The sequence below is a fragment of the Monopterus albus genome, unplaced genomic scaffold (genome assembly GCF_001952655.1).
Source record: "Monopterus albus unplaced genomic scaffold, M_albus_1.0 scaffold51.1, whole genome shotgun sequence".
NCBI lineage: Eukaryota > Metazoa > Chordata > Actinopteri > Synbranchiformes > Synbranchidae > Monopterus > Monopterus albus.
The window spans coordinates 3,061,814-3,089,720 of NW_018127931.1; the positions used below are offsets into that span (position 1 = coordinate 3,061,814).

At 40.1% G+C, this 27,907-nt stretch overlaps 2 protein-coding genes across 2 annotated transcripts; one reads left to right on the forward strand and one right to left on the reverse strand.

Moving 5' to 3' along the window:
* plxnc1 (plexin C1) lies at positions 1-13,713 on the forward strand. The gene is made up of 13 exons (XM_020601303.1): positions 1-69; positions 3,080-3,226; positions 5,322-5,490; positions 6,959-7,059; positions 8,263-8,338; positions 9,235-9,269; positions 10,768-10,866; positions 11,149-11,312; positions 11,419-11,566; positions 11,734-11,874; positions 11,957-12,031; positions 12,858-12,963; positions 13,628-13,713. The coding sequence occupies exons 1-12, from the start codon at positions 40-42 to the stop codon at positions 12,960-12,962; spliced, it is 1,290 nt and encodes a 429-aa protein (XP_020456959.1). The 5' UTR covers positions 1-39; the 3' UTR covers position 12,963; positions 13,628-13,713.
* On the reverse strand, positions 12,959-27,907 carry cep83 (centrosomal protein 83). Its single transcript, XM_020601302.1, has 16 exons — positions 27,502-27,907; positions 23,627-23,830; positions 23,063-23,213; positions 22,760-22,852; positions 22,089-22,220; positions 21,737-21,988; positions 20,723-20,854; positions 20,192-20,306; positions 19,577-19,721; positions 19,223-19,372; positions 17,581-17,656; positions 17,286-17,443; positions 16,985-17,114; positions 16,475-16,578; positions 16,151-16,340; positions 12,959-13,781 (listed from the first exon to the last, which is right to left on the reverse strand). The coding sequence occupies exons 2-16, from the start codon at positions 23,821-23,823 to the stop codon at positions 13,644-13,646; spliced, it is 2,163 nt and encodes a 720-aa protein (XP_020456958.1). The 5' UTR covers positions 23,824-23,830; positions 27,502-27,907; the 3' UTR covers positions 12,959-13,643.

Here is a 27,907-nt window from a genome sequence, read left to right on the forward strand (position 1 = left end):
CGCACAGAGTCCATAGTGGAAAAACTGCTGACCAACTGGATGTCCATATGCCTTTATGGCTTCCTCCGGGTTTGTTACTCATACATATCTTTTAGTCTTTGCTGGTCTGTGTTACTTACGGAGCCCCTCTGGTGAAGCTGGGGGAGAAAATAAAACCTCAGTAAATTGTGGCCACAACCTAAGGGGAATTCATGTTTTGTGCATACCCTTATGAACACATGGACATGGACGAGGGGTTTTCACGCGTTCCTATTCCTACAGGGTCTGCCTTCTGTCTGCATGCACTGATGGTTTCCAACCATTGTGGCACATGGGCAGTTGAGCTTTTGCTGTGTGGACTGGTCTGCATGGACCCAAATTTTTGGCCTACATGTGGGCTATGTCAAACCAAGTTTTGAACAGAGGAAACGCATCTCGATGGGGAAACACTTTTCAACACAAGACCGGCCCTGAAGCCAGGACAATGCATAAACAAAAAACACTGACAGATATGCTACATTCTCGACAGTGCCAATACCTCACATCCTACCTGACATGTTTGAGCCAAAATATGAATGTGTACTGCACCACAAATTGCAACAGCATTAGTTAATTTGAATTTCTTCTCCACAGATAAACAAAAGTATATGTACTGATGAAAAGAGATTTGTAACACTCTAAACAAAGCGGTTAATTGAGAAACCCCATATTTTAACTGGCATAATGCAGACATAGTAACTTCTCCAGCTTTACAACAATTATCTACAGAAACAATGCATTAACAGGCATGCAACCTGTGTGTGCTTTTTTTTTTACTTACTGTTATGTCCCACTGAGTAGTGGCAACTTTATTCCCTTTCAAGTAGCTCCAAGGTCTGTAAACCCAACCTATGCTTGCTGCAGTTTCCCCCACAGACCAGAAAAATTCACAAAGTAGTGAAATTAATTACAACAGGTAGCACTGCACAGTAATATCAAGGGTTGTTAGAATCCTCTCACCAACCCACAACACATCAAGACCTTAAGAGGTCAAAACAAACAGGTACTGTACTCCAGAGGAATCCAGTCTTGATCAGCTGATCATTCACTGCCCTAGGGTGCTTGACTGGCCGGCTGTTTGTAGGTTTCCAGCCACTCCATTAGACCCAGTCAGGTAAAACAGTGGATCCCTGTACCTTGAATATTCCTGGACATGCAGTAACCTTAGGCCCTATATTATTCTCTATATTTTCTATTATTCTCTACATCCTCTTGCAGGCAGCAAGAGGTAAAATGTAACCACAAAACCGCATTCACTCAAAAAAATTCTGCTTTAATAATGGCACCAGTAAATGTCAGGCAAGCTCACATGAGTGCACATAGCCTGGAGAATATGACCATTGAAGGAAATCTGTAAACTATTGCATAAGACTTGCATAGTTGGAAAAAAGTCTCAACAGTAAGAGTTTGCAAGACTTGTATAAACTGAGTTGCTTCTGATAAGTCAGAAAACGCAGAAAAGCATGCCATGGGCTCTTTAAATTAAATTTAACCTAACTGTCATCTTTGTCTGTAGGCTGGAGCACAAGTAGGAAATAAGATCAATAAACGTAATTAAAATGGACACAATAGAAACCATTACAAAGCCTGTTTACTATAGAAGCTCAAAAGCCAGGAAATATAGCCAACACATAAAATCAGCACCACAGTGGGCCACTCTGTGGACACACCCAGTGGGGGATGAAGCTGTACAGAGGACAATTCAGAACCAGGTCACGGACAGAATGCACCTGCATCTGGTGGAAATTAGGGATCATGAGCTGATAGGCATGTCTGTGTGCCAAATGCTGTACACTGATTGGATAAGGAAAGGGATGTCGCCGGTGACTGACAGATGTCTTCCTGCTTGAACTTCTGTTAAAACTTCATAAATATTTTTAGCCATGTTGGTGGTATGGCTGTGTGTTTGTATGTTTGTCTGTTGGTGTACTGTTTTGGTCAAGACTGAAATGCACAACAATATAAAACCACTCTACAGTTGCCATGAAATTTTGTATATAAACAGTCATGCTCCCCAGAAGATGAATCCTTGGGGACCTTTTATCCATTACTACCAAACGTTCAAAAACTTCACTTATTGAGAGAACTATCTCAACATAGAGGGATTGGCGTAGATTTTGATGCAGAAATTTATGGAGAATCTGGCAGTTTCAGTCCCTCCAAAATTTTGGTTTTGCATTTAGTGCTATTTAGTTTATTTGCTATTACACTAAACTAAGATGTTTAACATAAACATTACACCTGCTAAACATCAGCATGTTAGCATTGTTGCACATAAGCTAGAATGCTGATGTTAGGCTACAGCTGATAGCAGTGTTAAGTGCAACTTCACAGAGTCAGTAAACTGTCTTTATTTTTGAATCACCTTTGTCTTTATGGAAATTTGTTGAAATAACAGTGTGTGACATAAAAAAGATTTTGGTCTCTGGTGCTAAACTAAATTACACCACACAGAGCATGAATCAGAATCCATGTGTTATTCAAATGGTTTCACAGTTTGTTCAGTACACAAGTACAGCATTTTGTGGAAGCCGTCACTCAAGTTGTCTTTCCCAATTTACATAACTCCTGAGTGCAGGACCACTGAGTTACCATTCAAACCATGCAGAAGCAATGACTTGATCTGTTGTCCTTAAAATATTTTCTGTGCTGTATTTTACACTGCTGCATGCTTGTCTTGAGATCAACATTTGATAATCATTTTCTGTTTAAAGTCCTTCTAGAAACCAATATTGCTTCAGTCACATCCCGTCCTCCTTTGCCCACAGGCAACATGGTTTGTAACATGGTTACAGATATTAGCTCTGTAAAGCTATCATTCATATTAATATGTTATAGGTCAGTATTGTAAATACAGTCCATAACATATCCACTACACTGTCTGTCAGTACTAAATTCTCATAGCTTCTACACATGTGATGGTGGTTTACAAGCCCTGCCTCATTTGGTAGACTGGTATAAACCAGAATGTGCAAGATACTAACTGGTTGGCACTGCCAAAAGTTACCACAGCTTTAGGCTTTGTAGGACCAACTAAGTTCCTGTTTCTGATTTTTTACAGGAAAATGTTGGTCAGCACCTGTTTTTAATGGTGAGCGCTCTCAAGCAGCAGATTGCCAAAGGACCTGTGGACTGTGTGACAGAGAAATCGCTGTATACACTCAGTGAGGACTGGCTGCTGTCGCAGACTCAGGACTTCAGCCCCCTGGTACACATATACACACACGCACGCACACACACACACACACACACACGGATAATGTGCATTTCAGGGCTTTTACACGCTTACTGGAAGTGAGTCCAAACACAAGTTTCCATTGTTAGTGGTGGTTTACTTACTTCACATAATCAGTTGTGCTTGTTCTGTGGAAGTAACCTTAATACTTCCTAATTCTTACTTTATTTTTTCATAATGCGCTGCCATCTCTTTCTTCTTTCCTTTTTTTTTGAAGAAAACAGACATTTCCTGTTGCTTAATTTTTCTGTTTGTCATTCAGGATGTAGTAATGCAGACGACCGGGCTGGGGTGCAGATTAGCATGCTCTGCTGAGAGGCGGGTCCTGATATTATGCTTTTCACCCCGTTTCTAAGACAATCAAAAGATGCAAAACCCGATACAGGACATTTCCTTGTGGCAGTGAAAGACTGCAAATAAGAATATGGAGACAGTTTGTCAGTACACAGCTGCTAGTACTAAACCGCATCCATCTCCATGTATCTTTAGACTGCTGAACACACAAAACAGCACTTCCCCTGAAAATATTGGCTTTATTAAAATTGTTCAGTTATATTAAGAAACAAAGTTTCTGGCTGTTGCACAGCAGAGAAGTTCTAAAATAGATCCTGACACACTCAAAAATATACAGCACTGTTTTTAGTAAAAGTAAGTCAGGATACATTGAAAATTAATAGGATTTATAATTTTAATTCATTGGTTAGCTTCGACCTTTGTGCAGCTATAAATAAATAAATAATGTTACCTTTGCCTTGAAAACAGCACAGTTCATATTGGTATACCTGTTCATAGTTTTTTTAACATACTCAGCAAGGAGATTGTTCCAGCATCTTGGAAAGCCCGCTACAGTTCTTTGGATTTAGGCTGTTTTGGTGTCTTCTGTCTCTTCATGTAATCCCACACTGACCCCATGTTGTCATGCTACAAAATGAACATGGGACTGATCAGATGCCTTCTTGAGGGAATTGCTTGGTTGATGAGAATCTAAACATCTAAAGTGCATAAAGCTTTTGCTGTTTTGCCTTTTTAGTCACAAATACTAAATATTATAGAAAATAATAGTAATAAAAGTCAATATTGCAATTGTGTTAGTAAAGACTATTTTATATACACATGCTGCAGACATGGAGCAATGTTAGCATTCATTCATAGTCGGGTTTCTGGCCACCTGATGAATGCAAGTACAGTATACTTTTAGTTGTTTCACTAAGAGGTTTGCTAAATGCTTTAATATGTTCACCTGCTAGTCGCTAACTGTCTGTCTGCTGTTTGGTACTGGGCAGGTCATGCATAATAGGTTTATCAGAGCTATTTCACCAAATTCAGCTGTGGCCACAAATTACACTGATGAAAATGGTAGGACTGAGGGGACCTGTAAAGTTGGGCTCATCACTCTTCCTACAGGTCACACAGTATTCAATGTGACCAGCATAGCATCAAATATATGACAGAAAGCTAACAATACACATGTACACATTCATGGTACATTACTGTACTTGTGATACTTGCACATACTGAATATAATTTAAGCACATATGATGTACATTATGTACAGTATTCTGATATATTTACAAACCCGTAGCAAAGAACAACTGAATTATCACCAGAACACCTTTCTCACTCATCCTTATTTTACATTTCCTTCTCTCTGCTGCTACAGCGACCCAACCCATAGCAGCCATGAATGTTTTATCTAACCTAACAAACCATTTCATTTTAATGCTCACTTACGTCAATTAGATGGTGCAAGAATTAACCACAGAACTGCAAAAAGGAGATAAGAACTCAAGTGCTACTGTCTTGAAAGCCTTTCGTTAACCACATCTTCACTCAAATATCCCCTGTAATGGCATCGCTCCATACAGAGATGCCATTACACCCCCACAGCTGCATTATACTTTCCAACAGTGACTCAGCACTTACTGACAGTGCCAATATTATTAAAATGTGTTATATAAGAGATCTTGCTTTGATGAGGTTTTGGTTGTTATTGTACATTATATGAAGGGGGAAACTTCATTACAACTATGTAATGAATTATTACAACATGTGTGTCTGTCATCTGCAGAAGCTGAAGGTGCTGTTTGCAGTAGGCAGTGATGGGGAGGTCAGTGAGCCCTTGGAGGTTGATGTCCTCAGCTGTGACGCAGTAGAGCAGGTTAAGGAGAAAATCCTATCTACCTTCCAGGCCAAGTTTGGGTTCCCCTACAACACCCCCGTCAGACACGTTTGTATAGGTCAGCAACAGACCTGTGTTGTCTCATCTCCTTGTCCTTTTCTCAAGTCTAAGTTAATGAGTGTGGTTTAATTGCTTTCCTTTGCAAAGGCCAAGGGCCTGATCTTGCAGCCAACACATTGCATGCAGCACAGATATGCATCTGTTTCCTAATTTACTGGTTGCGCAATTAGCTTTTTCATGATGTGCATCATGTTGCCTTTTTAAAGATAATAAACATAAGATCTCCCCAATAGTCAGTTCCAAAAATAACAGAAGATACTCCTTGGTAATTAGTTCAAGAAAAAACCGTAAACAAGACAGAGAAACTCACTCAAGTCGACACAGTGGATAACATCAATATGCCAGAGTAGGATGATCTTAGTAGACATCAGGATCAAGGACGTGAAACACGCGAAGTCACCGGCGGAAGACTGAGAGATAATCTAGCGACGAGGACACACCAGCGCTGTGTTTAAGTATGGTTCAGCTAATTGAGCCATACCTCGTCGCTGGGAGCGTGCTCCTACGTGAGCAGGGCTGGAGTCACTGATAGCCCCGGTAACAGCTGCCGAGGTGCCGGGGACGGCCTGATCCGTGGACGTAACACTTACACAGACAAGGGATTCACAAACGAGAGGTCAGAGAGAGGAGTCCGATAGTCCAAACACAGAAAACAGTCTGAATCAGAAGGGCAAGGCAGTACTCGGTGGTCACAAGGTGTTCCGGGGTGTTGTGCACATACCATTTTGATTAGCGATCATATTTAGAGAATGGCTTATGACCATTGTTTTTAATGGTCATAACGGGGGGTTGCATGAAGAGCGCAGCAGCCTGTGTTGTCTCTCCTTCATGAAAATCTTGAAGTAGCAGTTATAAATAAATGTTTTAAGCCGGTAGTAAACCCAAAAACTAGCTAGCTAACCCTGATAGGGTAGCTACAGTACTTCACAAGGCTGACTGTGAAAGTCACTTATGATATTTAATGAATATTGTTCAGTCCAATATGACAGAATGTGAAGAGAGTAATTATCTGTGCTTCTGTTGGTCAGTGTCAGCACATCTTGTCCTAGACACTGAAAACAAAAATCTGAAAGTTGATCATCTGATGTTTGTGGTAATTCCTCATTACCACGAACATGGACACTGTAGTTCCTTATAAGCCAGTGTCACATACATCATACTGGTGGTGCATCAAATGAGCCCCAATAAAGGTAGTAGTTCCACCAGATCCAGTAATATTTGCTAAAAACTACAGTACCCAGCATTTTTACAAAATGATTTAGCTTTTATAAATGTTTTTAAAGATTTTGACCTATGAGCTTGTTGACAATAAGAAAAATTTGAAATAATACCAGCCTTATTCTTTAAGCACAAATGGGGATTTAACTGTTGCAACTATTTGTTCATTTGACTGTTTTATTACCCCCCACCCCCCAAAAAAACTTCTCAAGCTCTTTAACCATATCTTTTTCACTTTTCCCCACCAGAATATGAGAAAAGTGGATCTTTTATTCCTCTTCAGGAAGTGGATGCAAGCTCAGTGGTTGTCAGGGGTGTGACGATGATCAACACACTCCAGCACTATAAGGTGAGAAATAGAAGGATTCAAATAAAAATCTGTATCACTGGAAACTATCATTCATACAGTACATAATCTTATGCAGAAACTCTTGTTGCTACATGTTGGATCAAAGAGTAACCATAGCCCCTGCAAGTCTCCTCCTTTCAATATTTTTCTACTGTTGCTGCCTGCAGGTTGTCATAAATACTTCACTGAGCAGCTTCACAGAAATTGGATTCAAAATAAACTCCTCGTTGGAAATCCCTCCTTTGCTATTTTAAACACTGACATATCAAAGAGACAACCCAGCACATACATACATGCACAAACCTCATAACACAGCCAGGTGGTCTGTGAGGTGTTACACTAAAACAACAAAAGCCAGATATTCTGACGTCAGTGTGCCAAACACTTGCACTTTGTTTTGGGAATTCAATCAAAAGTGTTGAATTTAGAAGTATCGTTTTCTATAGGCAGGGACAGGGTTGAATTTAACAGTCAGTCCACAGCAGCTCAGTGAGCAGAGATGGGAAGTTCTTCACTGTATCCACACATCCAAAACAAGCTTCCATTCCAGGAGGCAAAGTGGGTCAGTCAAATTGCTGGTAAAAAGGCTGTCTCCCTTCACTTTGTTATTAAAGCTGAAAGGAAGAGAGGGTTTTTATAAAAATCCAAACAACCCAATGGAAGAAAGGTGGTGTGTAATGGCTTTATAATGAGATCACGGAGTCTTTCTCTGCTGTGTTCATGTATCAGACTAACATTACAGCATAGGAAAGACAGATTCCTTAACTTGTTGTGCAGCCCGGTGGCCTGAACTGTGTTGCCTAAATTACAAACCTACTATACAATAAATAAAATAATCCTTGTATCACTCAGTTCTGAGGAAATGTGTGTTTAAGTGGTATTGAGCATGTCAGATACTGTAAATAAGTTTCATTTTTACAGCTCCTGAAAAGCTGATGTTTCTTGCTTTAGTGACAGTGTACAAATATCTGGGGGATTTCTGGCTGTCATTTCCTTTATCACACACATTCACTAAGAACAGGAAAAGAACAGAGAGAGGAAAAAATGAAAGCACCTGTGATGTAAATCACAGGTTTTATTTCAGAAATAGACCTCTTGAAACGTTGAGGTGCTGGGCTGTTATAGTCATTTCATAACTGTTTTTTTAATCATGTGTTGCGTTCATATTTTGTAACATGTGTTGTTTTGTTTGGACTCGTGTAGATTCCTGATGGGGCGACAATCAAAGTGCTTTCAAAAAAGATTTGTCCCCCGCTGAGCCCACAGGGAAGTCTGAAAGGTAGGAGCTACGACTGAACACTGAATGAATAGCTTAACATTTTGGCGCATGTCTTTCTTGTTAAGAGCTTGATAAGAAAAGTGATGCTATTCACATCTGTACTTTCAGTATGAAGCTAGCACCAGGGTTAGCTTTGACCAGAAGCAACACATCTTAAGTTAAGCAATTAACAGGTTGTAGCTCACTTGTAAAACATCATGTAATTTCACTTGGAGAATAACAAGTGATGGGCCCTTCTGTTCAGAGCATCTTATAAATAACCTATATGATTAAGCTAGCAGACTAAAATGACAGTAAGGTAGCATCAATTAAAATTATCTAACAGAACCATCAGGTTTCATCAAGTGCAACATATTCTCTAAGCATCAGATGGGTCTAAGTTAATTCTTCAGTTTGGATCCAGTATGTCTCAATTAGCTAAAGCTAATTTATTCTCTTAATTTGCCCTTTTTGTCTGTACCATCAAAAAAAAACTGAAAAAAGAACATCCAAGTTTTCCAGAACCCAAGGCAACATCACGAAATTTCTAAAACTAAATAAAGATAAAAGACAACCTTTGAAGCTTGAGTGTTCAGTGGGAGAAACTATTTTCAACAGCACCAGTAGCATGGCTCTAGTGATGGTACTGTGGGTCCACTGCTTGTTCACTGTTCTCTGCTGTAGCTTCACCTGCTCCTTTGCCACTACTGTGACCTTGATAGGTGCTAAAAATCATTCCCCACTGTTCTTGTTGAAAGCCTGTGAGAAGAAGCATTTAGAGGTGGCGCATGGTCAGCTGCAGACAGGGAAGAGCATAACAGTTTTATTCAGAGCTTTTCATATAGTTTCTAATTAATACGGAACCACCAACCAAATGTCGATCATTTCTGCAAATGATCAGTTTGTTTTTCTTCCAGATGATGAGAACTTCTCAAGAAAATATTGCCACTTGGTAAGTGACAGATTCATACGGAAGAGTATTAGGGCCACTGCATACATTTTTTTTTAATTCTGACTTTATTCTCAGAATTCTGACTTTAAACTCAGAATTCTGACTTTAATCTCAGAAGTATGGACACCTGTAGGGATCCAAGTTCAGTGAGTGCCTTTGAGTCATACTGGAGAGGAGCTACGTGCTGCCCAGAAAATGTCGGATTTAAGTGAATTTTTGCGTGGTCGAGGAGTCCCAGAAGAAGCTATTTCATTAATGGAAGAGGAAAAGGTGAGTATATAGACTCGGTACTTATTTTACCGCTTTATAGACCCTTTAAAAGCAGGACATGCCCCTATATTAATCCAACGAAAACTGAAGGGAATGAGGGTAAAGGGAGCTAAATGTCTACATCATTTTAAAATACAACTTTAACCTAAACACTGTTCTGTTTATAGTTCAAACAACAAATTGACAGGCTAATAGTGAAACGCCTGTGCACATATTTAGACAGAGATAATGTCTCACGTTATGTCACGCTCTTTTTATTGCTTAATGTAAATGCTAATTGTGTTCGTACGCATTTCCTTTTGCTTAATCCCACTATGTTTCTGCTGCAGTATTCTAATTGACCCATGGGGGTGAATATATTTAGACTGAAAGGCTCTTCCAGGGGTGTCCTAGCCTCATAGTCTACACTGCTTGGACAGAGCAGACTATCGGTGATGTCAACCTGGCGCTGCTTTTCAGGGCAGTAGCCTACAGCCCGGTGTTTGTGGTTCTAGGAAATACTTCGTTCTGGAGTCTGAAATGATACATAAATAGAATGTACGTGCCACCCAGCAATTAAAATGGTTAATACGCTATTACAACAGAACAGTGTTTAGGTTAAAGTTGTATTTTAAAATGATGTAGACATTTAGCTCCCTTTACCCTCATTCCCTTCAGTTTTCGTTGGATTAATATAGGGGCATGTCCTGCTTTTAAAGGGTCTATAAAGCGGTAAAATAAGTACCGAGTCTTTTTACTCACCTTTTCCTCTTCCATTAATGAAATTGCTTCTTCTGGGACTCCTCGACCACGCAAAAATTCACTTAAATCCGACATTTTCTGGGCAGCACGTAGCTCCTCTCCAGCATGACTCAAAGGCACTCACTGAACTTGGATCCCTACAGGTACCCATACTTCTGAGATTAAAGTCAGAATTCTGAGTTTAAAGTCAGAATTCTGAGATTAAAGTCAGAATTCTGAGAATAAAGTCAGAATTCTGAGATTAAAATCAGAATTCTGAGATTAAAGTCAGAATTCTGAGAATAGTCAGAATTCTGAGATTAAAATCAGAATTCTGAGAATAAAGTCAGAATTAAAAAAAAAATGTATGCAGTGGCCCTAATACTCTTCCGTAGATTCTTTTGTTTGCAGAAGTGAATCATTAAATCATTTGATTTTAAAAACACAATATTGAAGGTTAACTTGGGCTGACATTAACTTAATGTATTGGCTGATGTCTTGTTTACAGCAGATTGATTCTGACATAGTCGAGGACCAAAGAAAGAACCCAGAGCGGAAGAAGTTCAAAGTGAAGGAAGTGCACCTCACCAAGCTGCTCTCCACTAAGGCAAGAGGAGCGAGTTGTGGTGCATTTGGTTGAACTGATACCAAATCTGTCTCCGGTATCAGTTTTTGTTACCACCAGTGTTAATGCTGGAGAGGAAGCAATTTTGTGTCACTCCTACTGTGAGCATAGCTTTAGTGATTATTTTTGGGTTGCTGTTTTCTACCTTTAATAGCTTTAACATTAATTATTCAACGTGCTATATATGTAGACAACTTTTCTTTAGACTGTTCTGAAATAAAAGGGACTGGCTGGAGAGATGATGTTGCCTTGTTGCACTGTAAGGTGGCGGTGCATTCTTTTGTGGAGGCCCTGTTCACATCCATCTGGGGGATGCCACACAACAAAGCTCCACATGCTGTCAAATACTTCTTCCACTTCTTGGACACTCAGGCAGACAACATGAAGATCACTGACCCAGATGTCCTGCACATCTGGAAGACCAACAGGTATGACTAGGTGATCAAAAAGCTCTGTGGACAGCATGGAAAGCTTTCATGTAAAAATCAAATCAAATTAGACTGATTTCTAACTTGTGTTCATGCCACTGGGCAGTGTGCCTCTGCGCTTTTGGGTCAACATCCTGAAAAACCCCCAGTTTGTGTTTGATATGGAAAAGACTCCATATCTGGATGGCTGCCTGTCTGTCATTGCACAGGCCTTCATGGATTCCTTCTCTCTGAGTGAGACCCACCTGGGGAAGGTAGTGTTCAAGACAAATGTCTCATATTTCATTATTACAGCAGAAAGTGTCATTTTCCTTTCTGTGTTGAGATTGTAAACTAAGATGGAATCAACAGTGGATTAAACATGCACCATGTCCCATGAACGCAAACCAATAAACACACCTTAAATATTGTTGTGTTGCAGCATGCACCCACCAACAAGCTCCTCTATGCCAAAGACATTCCCAAGTTCAAGCAGGAAGTGAAGGAGTACTACAAAAAGATCAGAGACCAGTCTCCAATCACAGACTCTGAATTTAAGGCCTTTCTGCAGGAGGAGTCAAAGGTAATGTCCATGTCAGTACAAAATCTAAAAAAAGTGGCAGAGGGAAGGCCAGCAGTGAAACGATGACTGTTTCTTATTTCAGAAACATGAAAATGAATTCAATGAAGCTGCAGCCCTCAGAGAGCTATACAAATATATCAAGAAGTACTTCACAGAGGTCAGTTCTTCATTTATTCAAGACTAGTTCACTCATATGGGGCTTCCAAGTCACTTTGGGTAGTTTAAGATTGTTTTTAGCGGAGAACAAAACCCTTATCTCTTATTGTGAACTTTTGCTTCAAAAACTAATTATAGTTTGAATGTTTATCTTCCTTTTCATCTTAGTGTTCAGCTGTGATACATGCTCATGCCCCTCAGTAGGACTGCTGTGGGTGACAAATTGTGAACTGAACTGAATAATGTTAGAAATAAAGGTCTAATGTTAGAAATAATAATTTTGGGTCCAATTTTATAAAAAAAAATTTTATGTCTAGTTTCATCTTTAATTCCTGTCTCCTTAGACTGGATGCATCTGAGACATTGCGCACAATAAACAGCAGTGAGCTCACTCAAAAACTGTTATACAAGATGCTGTGTGTAGAGGAAATGAGATTTTAAACCTTCTGCTTTTCCTTTTGCACAGTATAACAGGAAGCAATAGCCTGATAAAAAGAGCAGCACTTTCTCAAAAAGTCATCACTGCAATGCAAAACTGCAAAAATTCAACTTGTTTTTGATAGAAATTGCTGCCTTCACTTTCTTAAGATACTAAAACTAATCTGCCTTATACTAAGTTCTGAAGCTAAAATAGCTGAAAGACTTGTTTACATAAACCTCAACAGTTCACAGCTTAGTAAAATGATTATTAATGCAGAGACTGACATTATTGCCTTAATAAGAACAAGATATCAACCCACTGACATAATTTTGACTATATTGAGAAAAGTTAATTTGGTCTATGCAACAAAATGCCTTACATGATATATATGTATTTTCCCCCACAGATAAAAGAGAAGCTTGACCACAATGGAGCTCCTGCCGAGGTGACAGAGCAACTACACCATGTTGAAAGCTCGTTTGATGGACTGAAGAGCTGCTCCTGGAACTGAGGTATTTGCCTTTAACTCACATGAATTAATTCACTGGAGCTACAAGTGACAGAGTGACAGGAAGACTCTTACGAAACTGTCAGAAGAGGCCCAAAGAAACACAAATCAAAATGTAGGGCATGCACATCCAACAATTTTGCTATATTAAAATAGTTGGGAACTTAGTGCAGATGTTTTGTCTTTTTTGTCAGCATGTATCAGGCCCCTGCTAGTAAGATGGAGATGAGGCACTAAGATCATTTCATTAGCTGCACGGTGAATAACTACTCCATTAGCTTAAACCCAATACTTTTATGACCATATAGCAAATAAGAACCAGAGATATGTCAGGATAAAGGTTCCTTCTTATGGTTCCAGTACAATTAAAGTAAAACTTTGTGGAAATAATAACAGTCTGTATAAACATTGTGCAATTTACAACCTGCAGTGTCTCCTTTTCTTCAGGATGAATTAAGAATAAATGTGTAAACAAGTCTCTCAATACAAACCCTGAGAATATAAAAGGTCAGCTTTAAAAAAAAGTTTTGCAACATCACAAAATTAGAGAGATGTAAACACTGATAAAATCCATTCTCATCTCTCCAATTTTATGTAAATAGTGTTTGCATTTTATAACAAGCTGTGACAGGACACCACCTCACAAATCATTTTTCCATGTCCAACAGGAAGTAAAGCAGGGGGTCAGACATCAGGATGGGGAGTGGAGTCCTGGTCCCTCTGCACCAGAGATCCTAGTTCCACCAGTTGCTGCTGCTGGGCACTTTCCAGATCCTCCAGTCTTCGACGCAGCAGAGAGAGCTCCCTTTGATGCTGCTCCTCCTGCAAGAGTGAGGAGAAAAGCAAGGAACTGTTAGGACAGCTGTACTGCTGTTACTGCATTAATGTGTGCTTCTACCTTCGTATGCCTCTCTCACACACACATCTAACTTTCTACAGTTGTGAAGCCACTCACTGACATAATGTATTTCCTAGCCCCTTACACTCACACAGCCCTTTGAAGTTGTGAGGACTAGCCAGAAAATCCTCATAATGTTGGTACTGAACTAAAATTTGGAGCAGCCATGGCTCAGAAGTAGAGGGGGTTGTCTCCCAGACAGATAGACATGTGGCAGTTTGATATCTGGCTTCTCCAGCCCTCATTTCAAAGTGTCCTTGAGCAAGGCACTGAACCTCTAGCTCTCAATGATAACACACCTGTGTATGAATGTGTGTTTGTGTGTGAATGGGAAATGGTGTAAAGCACTTTTAGTGCACAACAATGCATAGAAAAACACTATGTAAGACCATTTACCACGTAACCATAGAAACATGTGCACACACGCACGAAAGGTATTTGCATGTCATTGGCTGTGTTCAGTCACTTTAGCAAACAAACTTGACATTTTTGTCACTTGCTGGTTTCACTGTGGTGAAGCTGCTCTGCCTTCAGATTTGTCACTGTGGTTTACCAGTCACGCTTCACCATGGATGTTTATTTGTGGCATGCGGTCCTTTTTGTAAGTACAGATGCTTTGTACAGTAATTATATTCTGCAGACAAAAACAAAACAACTTCCACACAATATTCATCACTTGTACTTACTTTAATATCAATGTCAACATTTCAGGCTGCAGACCATGTATATTTCCTGATGAAAGTTTATGGCCTGAAACATGGAGGTTGATATTAAAGTGAATACAAATGATGAGCAGTTAGTGGGATTTTTGTTTCTATCTGCAGAACAGATTATTTGATTGTGCACACTGGCTAAAAAGACTTGATGCTGTGCAAGAACTTTAAGTTACCACAGTATTTACACTGAAATGTGATTCTAGATTAAGTTTCCTTTGAATTGCACCACCCTGTTCCTTGTTGGGGAGTTAAGCTTCCTCAAAATTCAGCTGGTGTTCTGAAATATTTCCTCCTGCTGTGGGTGTAGAAATTGGTCTACGTGTATCTCTTCTAGGATGGAGTTTTAGCTGTAGCTGTTTTGTGTTTATGCAAGTGGTATTACTCATCTACAGTGCAGGCTGGGGGTGATATACACTCAAAATGATATATTTCAAGGAAATTTGCGATAATGGTATTTATGACAATATAGAAAGTACTGAATGTTTTATCAGTGACTGTAGCTTGCAGGCAGCAGCATTTATCAGTGCAAGCAAAGTGAAGGACATTTTCCATTCTTCTTTTCCAATGAACATGCTTTGTTTTTTTTTTATACTGTAAATGAAACTTACCAATAGCAATGTGCAAACGATGGCCAAAGCATGACACTCTGGTTAAGTTGTTGAGAACACAGCTTTAACAACACTGGCCCCACTGTCTGTTGTCACACACACCTGTTCTCTTCTAAGTGCCATGAGTTAAGAAACTCCTACCACTTGCAATATTTTCACCCATGTGAGCCTCAGGGAAAGAAACTTGTCTCAAGGAAGGAGATGTATAGCTTCTAGTTGTTGTTGATGTATGGTGAGTATGGTTCTGTGGTTTGGCTCGACCATACATCCGTGGTTTGAGGCAAAAAAACTCCATAAACGACAGTGTACTTGCTAGTTTGTCAGGGCATGCTTCATATATCTCAGGCAAGGATGTCTTTGAAAAATATTTTCTACGCGAGATGTTGAATCTTAGGTTGAGCTTTTTAACCACTTGCTTAACGCTGTTTAGAATGGCATCATATCCTTGGCCAAACAATATGTCAATACATCAGTAATTTCCATCCACTGTCTGCAGCAGTGATGCTTGGTTGAGTTGTTTGTTTACTTTTGGGCCACACATCATCAGCTGCCAGTACCCCCTCCTTGCATGCCTTCAAGTCTGGTTATGCTCAATGGTGTGTTATAGCTTCAAAAGGTGAAACAAGTTGGTTGTGTTTCCACCTTTAGCAGTTAGTTTTCTTGCATTTTTGCAAAGCATTGTGCTTTGTTGGAGGTCTGACCTCTTTTAGCCAAACCACTTCCATATTCTATTGGAGTAGCTCAGTTTTTAGGTACTAAATCGTCAGAGGCTGACATGCTGCTCTCACTCAGACATTAGACTAGTGCTGTTGTTGTGCGCGTTAGAGAATGTAAATGCATCATATGTCATTGTGTCACTATATCAATGATATTGTGAGATGATACTTTATCATGTCAAAATTTATACCTGTGTTATTGTGGACGGTATGATATGGCACACCTCTAGTGCCGGACAATGGAAAAACTTACAGTTATGTTAGACATCAATCCCTCAGACCCAAGGAGGAGGAAGGGGGTGGGTGAGGAGGCCAGGAAGGCAGGGCCAGCACTGAAGGGACCCTGAGCACCCAATAGGAGTCGGCGAAACTCGTTGTGTCGTCGCTGCAGCTCCTTCAACCGTCTGCTGAGTTGAGCTTGCTCCTCTGAGAAGGATGAATGTCTGGGAGGGGGGTATTCAAAATGTAACTGCAGCTCTCTACTATTAACATCTCCTGTATGACTGTTAAATTGTCTAATATTATTAAGTGTTTTTACGCAATACTGACTACAAAATGCAGAAAAGGTGAAATGTACTTTTTGGCTGCAGCAGCTTCCAGTTCCAGCTCCTCTATCTTGGCCTCCAGCAGCTGGATCTTATCCTGCAGTTTCTTGTCTTTGTTCTCTGTCAGCGTTTTCCTCTGCATAGCACACACAATTAGCTGCATCTTACACAATGATAAAATTAAGCATCTTTTAAAATCATTTGAGTTTATTATTTTGTGTAAACAAATGAATGGTCAAAATAAGCACATGCAATGAGACTCTACACATACATGAAAGTGAAAAGAACTAAACTGTACTAAACATGTTTTGAATAAAATGAGAGTCTCTTAAATGCCACCATTTCCCTCACTTGCATCTTAGTCCCACCCAAGTAAGATGTGAAGACAAGATGCAGGTAAAAAAAAAAAAATCTGGATCAATCAAGGAACAATCCTGTTAGAGACTCAGGATGTACCCAGTGTGTCTATAAACTTCTGAGGAGCTAAAATGTTGCTCATTTACAAACTTCTGAAGTAAAAAGTATTATGGGAGCAGCAGTACCTTCTTCTGGGCCACTGCTGCCCTCTGCAGTTTCTCTTTGACCTGGGAATATTTCTGCTGCAGCTCGGCTTCTCGCTCTTGCAGCTTGTGTTTCTCTTCCAACCACTCAACTCGATGGTCCTCCACCAACCTGGAGGAAGAACACATGGAGAAAAAAAAAGTGTTTTTAAAGAGAAGTAATTACAGTTTTATGTTATTTAAGAAGCATGATTTGGTGTTAGTAATAATATAGACAAAATAAAGAGACAGCAGAAAGAGTGAACAATTGCTTGTTTCTTTGAAGACAGAGCAGCAGATGTACCTCTCTGCCTCATGCTGGCTTCGCTCAGCCTGGGCTCGGGCCACCTGCAGCTCCTCCCTGACTCTGTCCAGGGTTTCTCTCAGCTGTTTGTTTGTCTCCATCAGGTTCCTTTCAGAGTGTGACAGTGTCCCCAGCTGGACACCCAGATCCTGGTTGTGCTGTTGGGTCAAAAACAATTACAGTTATTTAAAGCACACAATGTCCCCTGTGTTTGTGTGTGTGTGTGTCTCTCTCGCTCTCTTTATTGTCATACCAACATTAACAGCAGGAGTTATAAGAGTTTGTGTTGACTTACTTGCTGTAAGTCAGTAATCTCAGCTTTCTGTCTCTCCAGCTCCTGAAGCTGTGAGCTCTGCTGCTGGAGTTTGGTTCTGTATAAAAGAAAACATTAAATATTTTGCCACCATGCAGAAAAGCTTTACTTATCTATTTTGTTATGTTTTTCTCAAAAAAATGCAGGCCAAGTCAAACTCCATTTATTTTGGTAGTTGACCTCTTGTGCCCTGGTTTCTATTCTACATAGGAACAGAAACCAGGGCAAAGAGGGTGAAGTTTCCTTTTGGTTTCTCAAGTTGCAACACTGCCAACCACATAGGCTGGTAGCGGGTGCATGTATTGTGTCATGTCACACCCTTATTTGCTTTCATCTAAATTTAATCTAAATAGTCAGTGGCCTCTATATGCACAGATATTTTCTTTAATGGTATCGTAATCCTAAAGCTAACATAATGCCACCACAGCAGATTTAAAGTGTATGTGCTTGGCATTGTCAGCCAATCACATACAGTACATGCATTACAGTAAAACCTTGGATTGCGAGTAACCTGGTCTGCGAGTGTTTTGCAAAACGAGCAAATTTTTTAAAATAAATTTTAACTTGATAAATGAGTGAGGTCTTGAAATACAAGTAGTACGTACGCTTTGTTTGCTGAGCGTCACGTCACAACTGAGCCGATGGTTCTCGCGCCTCACTTGTATAGTCAACATCTGTACTGCAACAATGGCCCCAATGAAGAAAAAATAAAGGTTGAAAAGAAAGGCAGTAAGAAAAAGGAGGTGATTACGGTGGAAGTTAAAAAGGAAATCATTGAGAAGCATGAACGAGGTATGCGAGTGGCCGACATCTCAAGATTTTATAAGGGAGATGTGTAAAATGTGGGAAACACCGCAAAATATTATAGGAAAGCACCACCTGAATAAGGCTGTAGCAGTACGAATGATAAATCCGTTTAATGACAATTTCGCATTTCTGCCAAATCTTTAAAAGGAGGCAAAAGCAAGTGTCATTGGAAAAGTTCCTTGTTAAAGTTGCACAAAAAAAAAAGAAAAAAAAAAAAGATTCTTTTCAAAGGTAAAGTACAGGGTAATTTGTTTTATTTTTACTTTATACTATATTTTGTATTACTGTAATCATTTTTGGATGGATAAGTGGTTGTGGAACGAATCATCTGAGTTTCCATTATTTCTTATGGGGAATTTTGCTTTGACATACTTGTATTAGTTGTGCTTTGGATTACAAGCACGTTGCCGGAACGAATTATACTCGCAATCGCAAGGTTTTAATGTACTTTGTAACGCAAAGACTGTATTTCACCTGTTTACTTCATGATGGTCACAACCTAAACGTTTTACAAACCACTGGCCTTTTTTATGTTAAAATAAACTTTAAACACATAAATACATTCATCCAACTGGACTGCACTAGGCAAGGTGCTAGTTGCCATCCCTAACCTATCAGACCATGCAGATATCTGATAATTTCCCCAATCTGACATTAATACAAAGCAGCTGAGTCTGCACTCACCCAAGCGAATAGAAAATATTTGGTGATTTTACATATAGTATCAGATGCAGTGTATTTGATAAACTCTCACTGTTCTGTGTGAATAGGACCCAATGCATCTCTTGTTATGCTAAACATTCAACACAAAGCTGACCTCAGGTTCTGCAGTTCTCTGCGGGATGACTCCTCTCCTTGCTGGGTGCTGCGAAGATGCTCCGCCCACTCCTCCTTCTGGGCGTGGTCCGCAGCATCCTGCAGGGCTCTCTGCTGTTCTAGTGCTGCAAGACGGTTCTCTACCTCCAACCTAACAACATTAAAATATGAAAATGTTCTCAGGTGAAGGAAAACTGTCAGAAAAGATGTAAACAGCAGAGAAACTCAAATTCTAGAGTGACAGGACAGAAATGCCAATAAGGCAGTGAAATGATGCTCTTTGCTAGATATATGAGCAAGTTGGTAAGTGCAGCTTGGTTTTTGATAGTTGATATAAAATGAAGGCGATTCTCACTTTTCCTCATGCAAGGACGCAATTTTCTGGAATTCCTCCTCACGCGCAGACTGCACCTTCCTCATCATCTCCCTCTCCTTCTCCACCAGGACCTCTTTGTGTTGCTCCACTGCAGCTTTTAGCAGCTCCACATCTGTCTGCAGACCTGAGGGAAAGGGTACCATGAGAGTCTGAGGGCAATGAAGAGACAGGCTAATACATACTTACAGATTCAGAGGCAAATTATCTGAGCTTCAAGACATGACAGTCTGGACTACATTTTGAATTTTTTCTTAAATAAAATAAACCCTGAATTTGCCTTTGCAGTCTCTAATAAATGAAAAGGTAAAATACAAGTTTTAAAATAAGCAATATTTCAAATAAAGAGAAGTGGAAAATTAGGTGTAATAAGTCTCATACATTAAGTGCCAAGATGGTTCTGTGTGTGATATAAAGATGGTCATAACAAGAAGGACTCAATACGAAACAAAAGGGGACTGTGAGACAGCAGACAGAGAGGAACAGAAAGCCAGAACCTCTGGTCATCTCACTGCAAAGAGATGAGCATGGTGGGATTACACACTGTTTTGTGTGTGTGTGTGTGTGTGTGTGTGTGTGTGTGTGTGTGTTCCATACCATCAATCTGGGCTTGCAGTGTGTCTCTCTCCCTCTCCACCTCCGCTTTAGAGCGGGAACACTCCAGTTTGACGCTGGCCATCTCCAGCTTATGTGAATGTTTCAGGCTTTCGATCTGAGAACCAGAAAAAGACAAATGATAATTAAGCAATGACAGAGTGGTGACATCTGCTGGACACTATTAAAAATGTCTGTTTAGCATTCTACTCTTTTTTGCAATTGTACAAGATTCACCCAACAATCAGATAAAGTATCTCTAAACATTCCAACCAAATATGAATTTTAGTCTTTTCATGACCACCACACACACACACACACACACACACACACACACACACACACACACCGAAATTCTTGTGACAAACACAAATAAAAACATGGAACAAAATCTGCAGAGGAAAAAAAAAAATTGCATTCCCTCTGTTAGTAACAAAACTTTCCATCTTGACACATCACAACCCCCACACCTAACCTGGCATGAAAACCACAGATGATCGCTGGAACATCTCAGAGGTCAAAGGGCAAGTGTACCTGAGAGGTAAAGGAGTTGACCTCTCGCTCAGCTTTGTGCAGTCTTGCGGTGAGCTGGCTATTCTGCTCGTGGCTCAGATGAAATTCGCTCTCCATCCGCTCCAGCTGTAGACGCAGTGACTGACGCTCTGCCTGTCGAACCAACAACCAATCAGACCCAACGGTCACCAGGAAAAAAATAAAATTAGATTGAAATCTATGTAATATTTTTAACAAAATCATAGTGCAAAATGAAAAACAATCATCACGTGTGTAAATTTGATCTGCAAAAAAGTGCAATTTAAATCTAATCCCAAGTAGTGCTGGGCTTTATGGTATTGATGAAATTACTTCAATACCATTGAGTATCATTTTTTGATGCTTGAGTATCAAAATCAGTATTTCAGTATTTTTATTTATTGATGTTAACGTTAACAGAACTTAAGGTTGTGGTAAATAGGTTTACTTCTTATGTTATGAAACTGCTTTGAGTGCACAAAAATGATAATGGTCAAGTATGTTACAAGGAATTTGTCTCTGGTACAGAACTGAGGCAGCCATCTGCGGCGCCAGCTCACACACACACACGCACACACACACACACTTTGTGTTTCCAACACTTTAAGGAACATTAAGGGACTTACATTCATTTCATGGAGACTCACCCTAACCCTAATACATAGCTACTACTTGCCTAACCTTAACCTCATTTTAAAATACAATGATTTACTTGGTTGGGGGGATGACCGCTCTACCTCCTGTGGATCAGGAGGTAGAGGCAATTCCAAGGGAACTGAAAATTAGAATTAATGATATGTACCAAAATGTAAAGAGTGTGAGTGTATGTGTGTGTGTGTGTGTGTGTGTGTGTGTGTGTGTGTGTGTGTGTGCGTATATATACACATGTATATAAAAGATAAAATTGGTATCAAAACAGTATTGTTTAGAAACCGGTAGATTCGATTAGATTTTGAAATGATACCCTGCCCTAATCCCAAGTCCAGTCGCATGACAGTTGGCCTGCTGCTGTCTCACCTCCAATGACTTCACTGCAGCCTGAGATTCTGTTAGCTCTCTGATCTGGGTACGCTGCACATTCTCAGCTTGGTGACCCCAGTTTTCTTTCTGGGCTTGAAGCTCAGCCACCTCTGCCTCCAGTCCCTTCAGCCGCAAGTGGAGCTGGGCTTTCTCCCTCAGCAGGGCCTCTACTCGTTTCACATCACGCAATAGGTCCGAACCCTTATACTGAGCCACCAGATCCTCCCTGTCCTTCTCCAGATGAGAGATCTACATAACAACAGGATAGCTGATATTTTAGATCTCATTTTTTACATTTGTATTTATGTCTGTCACTGGCACAGGCATTTTGAAATGCACACAAACTGACCTCTGCCTCATAGCGTATTCTCCTCTCCTCGAGTATACGAACATGCTCTTCTCTCTGGTGGTCAAACTGAGACTTGAGGAAGGTGTACTCGTAGCGAAGCTTGCTGTACTCAGACCTGTACTTCTCTGTCTCCTATAAAGAACCACGAATGAGTGAGAGGAGAGATACAGCAACCAGGAAGACAAAATGGAAATGAGCCGTTATTCCCATGATTGTACAGACTTTCAAATGCTTTTCAAAAGACAGTCAATGTTAATCTCTTAACTGTTGCTATGGACTCAACAGTCACAGCTTCTACCACTAATTTAGCACAGGATATTAACAGCAATTTCATATACATTAACATCAAATCCTTAAAGTGACATAATTCATTAAGGTAAACACAAAGGAACATCCCTTAACATTATTTCACTGTTCAGTGATTTCCTATCTGTAAGCACTATATTATATGGCAACATATCCAAATGCATTACAAAATGACAAGGTGAATTGAAAAGCACAACTAATACAGCAGAAAATGGGGTGTAGCTCTATAAATGACACGAGTGTTGGCGCTCATAGGTGCTGCAGTCAACAGCTCTTAAGACAAAGAAAACTGACTGGTGCTTGACACTGGCAACTTCTCATTTAAAAAAAAAAAACATTTTTAAAACTTATAAACTGAAGCTGACCTCCTCCAACTTGTTGAACCTCTCTCTGACTGGAGCTTCCATCTCCTGCTGCACCTGAGCTCTGAGCAACTCCAGCCTCTGAGGGGTCATCACCTGGTCAACACACACAAACACACAAATTTGTATCCAGAAAGTCAGTGGACGTTTGGGTGCGCATCAGAAATATGTGGCTTTTTTTTTTTGGTCTGGAAACTAGATTCCATACTTTCACCAACCAAGTAAGAATATACATTTTTGGGGAGAAAAAAGCACAGGAATTAAGTTTCACTGTGTGAGATTGCCTGTCTTCTTGAGCTTCTGTACCTGCATCCGAAATTCCTCCAGCTCCCTGGTTTTGTCCAGTAGTTCTCCTCGCAGCTCAGCCAGCAGCAGCTGCAGTTTCTCCTGCTGAGCCTGCTTGTCATTCACCAGGCGCTTCATTTCGCCCTTCACCCGCATAAACTCATCCTGCAGGCTGTGAAAAGAAGACACCAGGGCTGAGACTGAGCACAAATCAAAGTACCAACAGATGCCGGAACTACATGAGAAAATACGAAGCACCGTGGATGGACAAAATTATAGTTAATTGCATTTTCTAATTTCTATTTCATTCAAATGATTCCCTGTCTAATGTCTATAGACCTTTCATACATAAATAAAATTCTCTGTATCAGAGCTGATATTTTGTTGGGTATGAGACCCCCCCCACCACCACCACCTTATAACATCAATACAATATAATGTCAGTCTACTCTACTTGCTAGGATTTTACTCATTGTTTCTTCATAATTCTCCAATCAAATGCAAACTAAATAACAGATAAAGAACACCCACACACACACCCACACACACACAAAAAACAAACTATAAAATCAGATTTCACTTTGCCTGGCATGTTCAGCCTTGAGTGTCTGGTAATTTGTCCTGTGGTTTTCACACTTCATCCTCTCATCAATGAGCATCTTCTGCAGCTCCATCTCAGCTCCCCCCAAACCAGCAGACAGCCCCAGCATGGCTGCAGACTTCCCCATCCCAGACTCCAGGTTTGAAAGGAGGGCCGACTGGCCAGTGGCAGGAGACGTCATCTCCCCTCTGCCGGAAAAAGCCAGAGACAGGAGGAGATAAAGAAAAGCTAGAAAAACCAGGAAAATCACTTGTATCTGTATCAAAAAAGGAATGAAGGTTGTCAAGCAAGCCCCCCCATTTTATTAAGATTGGCACACGCTGTGGTGAGGGCAAGAATTAGGCCTGGCTTTGTTGTCAGTTAGTTGCCATAGTGACATGGAGAAGAGTCCCCCAGCTATTTGTTGAAATCACAGCCTCTTGACACTCAGGACAAGTCTCTTAATCAATCTCAAGTGATTACTTAGTACCACTCCCTGACTGCTAGCTCTGTTGTGGTTACACAGTCTATGACTGCAATTGTTAAACCACTTTAACAACTTAACATGAATCATGCAATCTATTTCTGAGACAATTTTCAGACCAATGTCACTAGATCAGAATAATATAACAATGAACTTCAAAATGTAACCAATTTAAATTGCATAAATTATGGGTTTGTGTCCCGACTCAAAAATCCAGGCACATAGACTGTATGTGAGAGGTTGCCGTCACACTGTGTTGATTTTTGGGTAAATGCACCATTTTGGGAGCATCGCGCTCATTATCAATCATACATTAACGTTACATAGGCTACATATGGAACTTAATAAAAAATTGATATGTACTCTCCTATACAGCTACATACAGTAGCAGATGCTTCAACTACGTCCAAACGTCCACTTTAGTGTTCAATTTGAGCACGGACAGGACAGAAATCAATTTATCTGTAGTGATTGTGTTATCTGCTGCTACACAGCAATAAAAGATGCCTATCACTCTGTCCCCCGTGCAGCCCTTGGACTCTCTGATCACTGTATGGGCCATCTTACTCCAATCTACAGGCAGAAACCTAAAGCTGTGAAGCCTGTGGTCAAAACAGCAAAGAGCTAGACTGAACAGGCAAAGTCAGAGCTACAGAGACTGAACAGGCAAAGCCTGAGCTACAGACCTGCTTTGACTGCACAGACTGGAGTGTATTTGAAACTGCAGCTACAGACCTGGACAAACTCACTGACACTGTGACATCTTATATCAGCTTTTGTGAGGATGTGTGTGTGCCCAAAAAGTCATTCTGCACATACAACAACAACAACAACAAGCCCTGGTTCACAGCAAGACTTGTTAGGTATTTTTAGTCAGATAGATATTGGTCAGATACTTGCTGTATTAGGAATGTTTAGAGTAGACAGGATGTCTAGTTAGGCAGTCTCATGAATGCTGCAGGACCCATATTTAATTGAATACATCACAAAGACAAGATAATTAATGTTCAAACTGATAAACTTTGCTTTTTTGCAAATATTCACTCATTTAGAATTTTATGCCTGCAACACATTCCAAAAGAGATGGGACAGGGGCAACAAAAGACTGGGGAAGTTGGGGGATGCCCAAAAAAAAAAAAAACCTGGTTGGAAGTTTATTGGAAACGGGTAAGTGTCATGATTAGGTATAAAAGGAGCATCCCAAAAGGCTCAGTCATTCACAAGCAAGGATTGCTTGTGAATGACTGCATGAGCAAATAGTCCAACAGTTTAAGAACATTTCTCAATGTAAGGAATTTAGGTATTTCATCATCTACAGTCCATAATATCATCAAAAGATTCAGAGAATCAGGAGAAATCTCTGCACGCAAGTGTAAAGGCTGTAAACCAACACTGAATGCCCGTGACCTTCGATCCCTCAGGCGGCACTGCATTAAAAACAGACATCATTCTGTAAAGAATATTACCACATGGGCTCAGGAACACTTCGGAAAGCCATTGTCAGTTAACACAGTTCATCGCAACATCTACAAGTTAAAACTCTACCATGCAAAGCAAAATCCATACATCAACAACACCCAGAAATGCCACCGGCTTCTCTGGGCCTGAGCTCATCTGAGATGGACTGATGCAAAGTGGCAAAGTGTGCTGTGGTCTGACGAGTCCACATTTCAAATTGTTTTTGGAAATCATGGATGTCGTGTCCTCCAGGCTAAAGAAGAAAAGAACCATCCAGATTGTTATCAGTGCAAAGTTCAAAAACCAGCCTCTGTGATGATATGGGGTGTGTAAGTACATACAGGTTTTGGAGCAAAATATGCTGTCACCCAAGCGACGTCCCTGCTTATTTCAGCAAGACAACGCCAAGCCACATTCTGCACGTGTTACAACAACGTGGATTCATAGTAAAAGAGTGCACGTAGTAGACTGGCCTGCCTGCAGTCCAGACCTGTCTCCCATTGAAAATGTGTGGCACATTATGAAGCACAAAATACAACCCAGACCCTGGGACTGTTGAGCAACTGAAGTCATACATCAAACAAGAATGAGAAAGAATTCCACCTACAAAGCTTCAACAATTAGTGTCCTCAGTTCCCAAATGCTTATTAAGTGTTGTTAAAAGGAAAGGTGATGTAACACGGTGGTAAAAATACCCCTGTCCCAGCTCTTTTGGAACATGTTGCAGGCATCAAATTCAAAATGAGTGAATATTTGCAAAAAACAAAAGTTTATCAGTTTGAACATTAAATATGGGTCAAAAAGGATTTGCAAGTCATTGTATTCCGTTTTTATTTACGTTTTGCACAATGTCCCAACTTCATTGGAATTGGGGTTTGTAAAATTGTAATTTCTTTTTAAATATTGAAACTCCTTCACCAGGGTGCTGTAATTGGGATCAAGGTCTTATGACTGCCAAATTAATAAGGAAATTTGGATCCAAAAGTGATTTGAATAAGTGCAGGAATAAAATAAATGAGATAAGGACTCCAGTTCCTTTTTGCAAAAGGAAAAGAGAAATATCTGGTCTACAGTGGTGATTCATTGCAGTGATATTATCTGTGTAAAATCTTATGAATTTCTTTATTCTTATTAGCAACAAAAAAAATGTTAAATTCAGTCCAAATATTCTTGCTGATGTCAGGAAACATCTTTCCATCAGTAAGAAGAACTTGGATCTTTGCTCTGAGCAGAGCTTAGTACATTTCTGATATGAGAATTATTACAGCAACATTCCTCAAGATCTTTTCCACCAAGTTTTAGACTAGAGACATTAGAATTCATAACATTAAAACCATACACATTTACTAAAGTAAATCAATTTGTCTTTAGATTTAATTATCACCAAGATCCATCTGCCAGCATCTGACATCTCTGTATATAACATATGCACATTATATTTCAGGTGGAAGAGTATTAAGATATCACTTGAGAAGTTTGAGCCATGTGAAATTATAGCCCTCCCTCCCCACTGATTATGCCAGAATGATTTGTCACTTGAGGATATATGTGTTTCTTGTAAGAAACACATTTATCCTCTTCTTTATCGTGTCAGATTTCTCTATGAACCGTGTGAGTCAGAAATCTTGTTAACTGCAGCTAGCACAGCATTTGAGGGATCCTCGCGACGCAGTGCACTTTTTCGTGGGCTATTACTAGGAGATTCTTCAGAGGATGTTGTTTGGCATAATTATGATTTTTCACAGCTCCTTTCACTTCCATCCTTTTATTCACAGTCGACATATCAGCAAAGGGAATATTTTACATGATGTTAAAGCGCTAAATTAATTAAGCTAGCAAGAAATTGACGTTAGTAAGCCGAGCCTCAGTGTCCACTTAACCCGATGAAAAAACACACAGAAATGATAGAAAGAGTGAGTCAGTGTTTCCGAAACAAACCTTAACTCGTTGGTCTTTACTTCAGGTACTCAGAAACATAATCCGCTCCCCGGGCAAACGATTTTAGGCTCCGAACGAAAGAAAATGGTTGGCCCCGCAGCGTTAACTCTGCTCTTCTGACACTATGTTGTGATCTTTACTGTTGCAGTAACGTACTGCTATGAATGTAGGTGAGTACTTCATTTATCAACGTGGCTCTGTAATAGCACACGGACACCACACTTATACTTCAGATGTAGTACTCTTTACTGTGCTTGTCCGGAACATAACAATACGGGCATGACGAATCAAGTCATGAGCAATCAATCAGCAGCAGTGAAACAATGCTGAGCACCGAGTGCTCGATGAAATCCACCACATGCCCCCTTTCTAGACTGAGATATGAAATATGGATCAGCTTCTTCGA

What these genes read in the sequence shown, in the direction of transcription:
- plxnc1 (XM_020601303.1), top strand. Translation starts at nt 40, where the DNA reads ATGTCCATATGCCTTTATGGCTTCCTCCGG. An exon ending in CCCACAGGGAAGTCTGAAAG is followed by an intron (nt 8,339 to 9,234) that starts GTAGGAGCTACG and finishes TTTTTCTTCCAG; the next exon opens with ATGATGAGAACTTCTCAAGA. An exon ending in CACATCTGGAAGACCAACAG is followed by an intron (nt 11,313 to 11,418) that starts GTATGACTAGGT and finishes GCCACTGGGCAG; the next exon opens with TGTGCCTCTGCGCTTTTGGG.
- cep83 (XM_020601302.1), bottom strand. Translation starts at nt 23,823, where the DNA reads ATGACGTCTCCTGCCACTGGCCAGTCGGCCCTCCTTTCAAACCTGGAG. An exon ending in ACTGCAAGCCCAGATTGATG is followed by an intron (nt 19,722 to 20,191) that starts GTATGGAACACA and finishes CCTTTCCCTCAG; the next exon opens with GTCTGCAGACAGATGTGGAG. An exon ending in AGATTACTGACTTACAGCAA is followed by an intron (nt 17,444 to 17,580) that starts GTAAGTCAACAC and finishes TTGACCCAACAG; the next exon opens with CACAACCAGGATCTGGGTGT.